This window comes from Elephantulus edwardii, unplaced genomic scaffold, assembly GCF_000299155.1.
Source record: "Elephantulus edwardii isolate Elephantulus edwardi_28Jun2011 unplaced genomic scaffold, EleEdw1.0 scaffold00073, whole genome shotgun sequence".
Lineage (NCBI taxonomy): Eukaryota > Metazoa > Chordata > Mammalia > Macroscelidea > Macroscelididae > Elephantulus > Elephantulus edwardii.
The window spans coordinates 14,018,478-14,026,547 of record NW_006399823.1 but is presented as its reverse complement, the minus strand read 5'-3'; the positions used below and the strand labels follow the sequence as shown (position 1 = coordinate 14,026,547).

General features: G+C 40.9%; 1 protein-coding gene across 9 annotated transcripts in view; it reads right to left on the bottom strand.

Annotated features, from left to right (window-relative positions):
- The window catches only part of PARD3 (par-3 family cell polarity regulator), an 869,174-nt gene that overhangs the window by 13,441 nt on the left and 847,663 nt on the right, over nt 1-8,070 (bottom strand). For all 9 annotated transcript variants that reach the window (XM_006888934.1, XM_006888931.1, XM_006888932.1 and 6 more), the window contains one exon: nt 4,347-4,474. In XM_006888934.1, coding sequence (XP_006888996.1) covers nt 4,347-4,474 — 128 coding nt within the window. The remainder of the gene's footprint in view (nt 1-4,346; nt 4,475-8,070) is intronic.

Genomic DNA, 8,070 nt, shown 5'->3' with positions numbered 1-8,070 from the left:
GGGAAGGGGAGAGGGGAGGAGAGAGAAGAGGAGAGGAAGGGAGGGGAGGGGAGGGGGGGAAGCAGACAGAATTGACTCTACTAGGAAACAAGTCATCAAGCACCAGGGTGGAATGGGCTTTGGAATCAATAAATTTAAATCATGCATCTACCAGTGATATTGGCTGTGTAATCTGGGCTTGCTCAGCCCCACCCTGCCTATTTCATCTGTAAAATGGGCATAATATCTAAACTCACAGGTTGTGGGGAGGGGAAGATCAAACAGCACTGGTAAAGTGCCTGAAAAAAGAAGTGTCTGGGACTGAGGAAACAGTGAAGAGAGACTGGTAGGATGTGGAGGCAATGTCAGTTTATCATCAGAAACTAGGCTCCATGTTGTGGGAGACTGCTTTTCAGCCTAAAGAAGAAAAGTAAGCAAAAGGAAACTTTTCTTTCATTGGTCAGAGGGACTGGGAAGAGACTACGGAGCAGAGCCAGGCACCCAAGCCTCAAAGAGGGGAGCTTCACAAATACTCTGCAGAATAGGAGGGACATTCTGAATAGGCAAGTGTCTACCACCCCATCTTCCATAACAAAACAGCCATGTTCTTTCACTGAATTTCCTTATAACCAACATGTATCTTGGTCCTGTGGCTTAAACGCATGGAAACAGCAACTACCTTGGTTTGACATTCATTAATTAGCTCTTAGCAGTGATAACCACCTCCCCAATATGGCCTAAAAGTTGTCAACATGCAGAGGTGTTAAGCCAAAGATCCCAGTTTTTAAGGAAAGCCATTCAGCCCCCAGAATGAAGAGAACTTGAAAGAAGTGGGGGTTAGAAAAGGAAGGAAGAAAAAAGACTAAGGCTAAAAGCTTGATAAGCAGATAAGAGTATGATGAGAAAGGATCCTTCAGGGAGACCATGGTGAGGGTGAAGAGACACAGCTGAGAAATGAAACTCACCAAGCAAGGAAGTCAGGCAACACGTGAAGCCAAAGGAGATGAAAACAACAGAGGAAATAAGGGAAGGAAAGGAAAATGTGGAAGAATGTTTAATAAAGGATCTTGACTAAGACTTCTGTCAGCAACAAATGACTGAAGACACTTCTACTGTTGTTAGCATCACTGAGTGGGCTACAACTCATAGTGATTCCGCAGCAGCCAACGGAAATGCTACCCAGTCTGGTGCCATCATTGTGACTGCTGGTGGGTGATTGAGCCCATTGTTAGGAGTATTGAGTCCATTCATTTCATGCAAGATTTTCCTCATATTTCTTCTGGGTTTAGAAGCCACCTTTGGGAATGCTACATAAAAGAACTTATTTAGAAATAAAATAAAACAAAACACTCCCATCTGGTTGAAAATTGAGTGTGGGGCATGCAGGCAGGTCTCCTTTCTTCCTGAAGGGCTGTTACCACCTGGCTAGTGTTTCTCATGCGACATTTCAAAATGTAACCTGAAGTCTGGCTATAGAGTTCCTTAATTAGGGTCAGGATTTGCAAACCATGCTGCTTCATATACATCCCCCTAATTCAAACCACCTTATCTAATGTGGCTGATGCAAAGTCTTGACCATTTGTTTTATGTTCAGCTTTGTAACTGAAATGTGTGTGTGTGTAAAATCTTTCTGGTTTCAAATACCATACCAACTTGTTTAGACAAAATGCTGCTAATTGCTGACATCCGAAAAGCAGAGGTCAAGTGTCTTTGAAGCCTATCACATGTTACAAATTTGGACAGGGATCAACTTCATGTAACGTGTTGAGCAGCACCCTCTGACCTCCAGCTCGACTTCTTTACCTTCGTTTGGATTTCTGCCCACGGCTTGTGGTTGATAGGAACATAAGCTAGTGTCAAGGCTCTACTTTCAAACTCTGTCTCAAAATATAAAGATTCACATTGAGAAACTGTTCTCTAAGAGAGGAGATCACTATGATGTAACTGCCTACTGGCCCTCCAAACCTGAACTCACGGTAGCTCCTTACTGTGGGGAATTTTGTTGTTTTCATATCGAAACAGAATAGAATGACTAATAATAGAGAGCTGCAGATAACTCAGAGTAACTTTTGGTGATTTAAAGACATATTAAACAGCAGCATAATCCTTAAAGTGCTTAGAAGATTTGATTCACATAGTGGCCTCCTTCCAAGAGCTAAAGGTAATAGACACAAAGGATAACTTTACCCTTGTTAATGCCCCAGACAAAAGCCTGTGCTAGCAACAGGCCTTGTCAAATAATCGTTTCAGGCATGGGCAGGTTTGAGTTTGAATTCTGACAGAATGACTTATAAGGTGTGACCTTATGAAGAAGTCCATTTTTCTGAGTGACCTTGCAAGGAAGTTACTTCATTTCTTTGAACCTGTACTCTTGAATGTAAAAGATGATCTCCATAGTCCTGCCCAGGTTGAATGTCAATGTCATATATGTGGCTGAGAGTTTAATCAAGTCTGCTCTGATTCTAGGCCACCTTGTTTGTCAGAGGAGGACTGGACTCCATTGCCTTTCCAGAGATCATACTTTTGAAAATAGATTGCAAGATCTTTCTTCTGAAGGGTCTCTGGGTGGACATGAACCTTCAACTTTTCAGTTAGCATGTAAAAATGCTGTATTTACCACCCACAGGCTCTTTGTCATCTGTCTTTCTCTCTCTAGGAAACTATTAGTGAGAGGTTCTCCTATGTGGGGGGAAAAGTGATTTAGCACTCAAAGAAGATAAAGGTTTAAAAACTGGAAAACATAGGACTGAATGGATGAAGTTACTGAAAATAGCTGGCACTCATCCTGCTAAGAGATGTTCATTCGTAGACACATTTCTTGACCGACCAGTGTCAATGTGATAAAGTCTCTGACAGTGATTGATTAACATTTAAGAGATTCAACTTCACTGGAAACTGAGTCAAGATCATGTTTCATTGGTCAGTCAAGTCTATGTAGATAAGGACTTGCAAAAAAACCCCCAAAAAACTTTGCTCACATTCAAAACAATCTGCTTGATGTCAACACAGCCTGTGGATTTTTCTACCCAAAATGTTTTTGTCATCTGGAATGTTTTTGAAATAGAACAACAAATGCTTCAAAGAATAGCAACTATAAAAGTGACTTGTTTTGGGAGAAGTTTGGAAAGCTGAACATTTAAATTTTTATTTTTTTTTTTTTTACTATAAACAGAGGAAGCACTTAGGTGGGGAAAATGAGTATTATTTGGATTAAGGGTTGATCACCTGGGAACTTTTCTGTTCTTTCACAGAGAAAGTCTTGCAGAAGAGGTGCCTCAACCTGAAAGCCTGGAAGAGCAGCCCTTCCCTACCACCCTACCTACTTGGTTATCAATAGTTTCCATTCAACACTGAAAAGCAATAGGAAGAAGTCAGAACAAGTAGGAGTGAAGTCTGGTATCACCGATCTCAATAAGTATCACACACGTAATATTAATTTTCTATACATTTACAGGAAGCCCTGGTGGCACAGTATTTAAGAGTTTAGCTGCTAACAGAAAGGTCAGTGGTTCTAACCTAACAACCACTTTATGAAAGAAAGATGTGGCAGTCTACTTCTACAAAGACGTATCAACTCAGAGGCCCTATAGGGCCATCTTACTCAGCTTTATAGGGTCTCTCTGACTTCAAATTGACTCAGTGACAATGGGTTTCGTATAGAGACTTTCACCAAGGACAGATGTGGTAGAATTCTCATTTTCCATGCAGGAGATCTAGGTTCAATTCCTGGCTGGTGTATCTCAAATACAGCTATCATCTGTCCATTCATGGAAGTTCACGTGTTGTGATGATGCTGAATAGCTTTCAGCAAAGCTTCCAGACAATGACAGATTAGGAATAAAGGCTTGGTGACCCCCTTCCAAAAACTAGCCAACGAAAATCAAACAGGACACAAGCGTCTGAACATTTTGTGCTAAAGCAGACTGGACAGCAGCTAACAGCCACAGCATACTTATACAGAGCTTGGATTTGATGGAGTATCATTTATCCTCGTTATGCTATGAGCTAAACAAATCTAGGAGCCGTTTTCCTATTTCTCAGATCAGAAGACTATTTTATCCTGGGCTAGTGAGTTGGGATCAATTCATGAACTCAAGTCTAACTTCTAAACTCAGACACCACATGTCCCATTAACATCCCTTTAGTTACAGAAGTTCAGCGTAGAAATGTTGATCTCCTTGAGACACCCTTCTTTCTAGGCTTCATGTCATACAGCAAAATAACATCTCCACTTAAATATGAGGATGTTCAGACACCCACTTGCCAGTTCCTCTAGAATTCCCCTGTGCAAGATGGGGATATCGGTGTGATTTTGGAAAGAGGGTTTTCCTAAAGGGCTGGAAGACTCTTAAAAAGAGGTGTCATACCGAGGCAGAGAGCTGTACTGGCGCTGGGCTTGCTGAAAGCTCTCCCGTTCCTCCTGCCGCTGCCGCTGCATCTGGACCTCGACGGACACCGAGTGCCTGCCGCTTTGTGTGTACGGCTTGGAGTTTGGCTAAAGGAGAAGAAAGCAGAATAAATAAGGAGAAACGACTCCTCTTCCATAACTTAAAGGTTTGCAAATCTTAGTGACTGATTGAGAAATAAATTGGAAGTTCGATGGTTGAGTAGTAGTTAGCTGCCAGCTGAGAATTAATGGTTCAAACCTCCCAGCTGCTCCTTGGGCGCAGGATGTAGCATTCTGCTTCCATAAAGATTCAGTGTAACTCACAGAGTCAGTGTTCACTCAACAGCAATGAGTTAGGTTGAACCTTTTGACTCAAAATTGACCCTTCTTTGTGATTCTAAGGCTTCCATAAACCATTCAAGAGGAGATTGCCCATCTTTCACCCAATGAGTTAATTCAATGGATTCAAACAGCCAGAGTGGTTTGGCCTTTGGGTTAGCACTGCAGTTCCCTTCAGATTATGCCACCAGCCATTTCTCTGAAAAGACTGCATCTTTGAAAAGCCTGTGAGGCAGTTCTACTCTGTACTATAAGGTCACTAAGAATCGGGATCAACTTGATGGTGATGGGAAAATCCTAACTCTGTAGAGATTTTTTTCAGTCCCCCCAGCTAAACACAGATGCCTTTGTGTATAATATACCTGCCTGGCTAATAACTGAGAGGTTGGTGGTTTAAATCCACCAGCTGCTCTGTGGCAGGAAGATTAGGCAAATCTCCTTTATTTACAGCCTTAGACACCTGATGGGGGTGGTGGGGTCACTGATTGGGAACCTGCTCAGTGACAGTGGGTTTGGTTGGCTGAGCTGAATTCGAGAGGTCGCTGGGCGGCCCAGGCTTTAGGTAGTGGGTCTTATGTTGTGGTGTCTTGCACCAAAATCCCTACACCGACTTCACACATTGTGAGTTATCATGAGCTAATATCAAATTGATGGCACAAAACAACAATATCAAGCACAGAAGTCAGTCCCTGTGGGTGTTGCAACTCTTTACACGCAGTTGTCAGATTACCTTCTGGACTGGACACTATCGGCTCTATCTGGCCATTTGAAATGAAAATCACTCTCCTCAAAAAAGGACAACAATGCCACTAACTTTACAAAACATCAAACAACAGCTTATCATAGCATCAGTGACAAATTCTTTAAGTAATCTTTGTGCTGCTTGCTAACCTCTGCTCTCTCTTTGTGCTATGCAACATTGTGTACTAGGCATATTCTGAGCATTAAAAAAAAAGTTATTGATTTTTCTTTTAGAGTTGAAAGTCAATGGCAGTCTTCGACTGGGTAATAATTTTCTAAAATAACAGCCTTGCCATTCATTTGGAGAGTCTTAAGATAACAAGTTGGTTTGTTACCTCAAGAATGACGCCTAAGGTTGGCTTTTGTCTGAGCAGAAATCGAGCCCTGTCTATTGTTCTCTTTCTGCCTGTCCAGCACTCTCTTATTTGGTACTAAGCAATAATAAGGCAATATACAGAACAAAAATTTCTAAGCATATGGCCATAGCCAGTGAGCATATTAAAAATATCCCGATACAAAAATAATGTATAAAGAGATTAGTCTTTATAATACCCCAGTCTCTACTAGTGGATGTTTATAACCACACTCACTGGAACAAATGTGTGTGCAGAGATCTGCTCCAAAATGCAGTTCAAATAACACATCAGTGGTGCCTTCAGCAGGAAAAACACTGCATGAAGTAGGTTCTGCTTATGCAAACAAAGCATCAACGATTCTTCATCAGCTACGGTAACGGAGATAGACAGTTCCTTCCATTACACTTGATGAGGTTGGTCAAAAGGAAATGGAGCTGTTTTAATGTTCATGGTAAGCTGTAGGATGCTTGGAAGAGGCCAATGGGCACAGGAAAAACCAAGCAAGAAAATGCTACACCATTTCTGTGGTGCCCTCAAAAAGAACCACATTTTCTCTCCTTTTCAGTCAATAGATGCTACATCCATGTGTCAAGAAGTCTTGAAAGATCTGGCATTCTGCAGCAGGATTTAGTAACCAGCTTTCTCAGCTCATGCTGTTCTGTGACACACTGCTTGTGGAGATGTGAAAAGAAAATGCAAGGTCTTGTAGAAATTTCAGGTGTATTTTTAAGTTGTTTTTTCCCAGAGGCCTGGAAATTGGATTCTGACAGAAGGAAAAGAAGCTGAAGAGCTTTTGTTTCCTCAACTGTATGTCTGCTGACACTGTTCACCTCACACCTTATCAGCAGCCAGCATCTCACTGGATCCTGAGAAACCCCAATAAAGGAATTATCATCACATGGGAACCTGAAAAACTTAAAATGAAGGAATGAGTTTTATATCAGCAAACTGACATTATTTCATACTATCATGCACGCTATGATGAAATTGAAACCTAAGCCTGGCCATTAATATTTTACACCATTCATTGCTCTTTTCAGAGCGTGCTAAAGAGATAGGTATTAAAAAGAACCACCTTGATCTTTAAGATAAAAACTTCCACGGGCCACAAGATTACACGGTAGATTGCATACATGACCAGCTCACAGCAACAACTAAACAAGTGCATTCGGCCAAGTTTTCTATTTGACCTGAATCTAAAATAACCTCTCTAGTTCACAATGTCAATGAGGTTCTCATAAAAATGTAAATTGTGGGAACGGTATTACACTTGACAGTTCTGACTTAAATACTGCAGCTTTAATCCCTAAGGCAGAAACAAAAGAGTGTATCTGGGTCCAAAACACGAAAGAAAGAAATGAAGAAAGAGAGAATTTGTAAGTCCAAAGAGACATGCATAGGTTCCAGTAAAGCAATTTCAACAAGATAAACAACAAAATTATATCTGTACAGAAAAACAGGCATATCAGCATGATTGAAATTATTTCAGTGCTTCATCAGAAAAACAAAACAAGGGCTGAATTAACAGTGCAAATTACAAACAACCCTGGCCTTGTTTGTGATGAAATTGGTGACAAGCAATGACCTTTTAAATACAAAAATTGCCAAGGCTGCAAAGGCCATAACAATAGAAGTTGTAAGGGATAAACAAATACACTATTATCTATTACAGAGAATACGGGAAGAGCCATGATACATAAATCCTTTCATGGCTAATGTTTAAAACCACACGTTAGAGGTATGCAGGTTGCTTTTGTAAATGAACCACAAATAACTGGTCTTTATCACGGTTATATGATTATATTTTAAGCTGGGGAATGCAATACAATTTTAGAAATATGAGTATAAAACAAAATACATTTTAAAAATGTCCATCACTTGTAGCAATTTGCCAAATATAGAAATTAAGCACTTTTGGTGGGGAGATTAATTAAATGATATCTTTCTGGCTTTTCCAAAATAAAAATAGGAAGTAGAAATTAAAATATAAAATAAAAGCCATAAAAAGCTGGGAAAATTGAAGAACCAAAATAAATATTTGTTTGTTTTTGTTGTTGTTATGTGCCGTCACGTCGCTTGCGACTCATAGCAACCCCATGTACAACAGCCCTAAACTCGGCTCTGTCCTGTGCCAATTGCACTGTCTCCGATACACCCATCCCGATTACCCAGTCACCAAATCAATCCACCTCATAGAGGGCCTTCCCCTCCTGCGCTGTCCCTCCACCCTCCCAAGCATGATGTCCCTCTCCAAGGATCGGTCCCTCC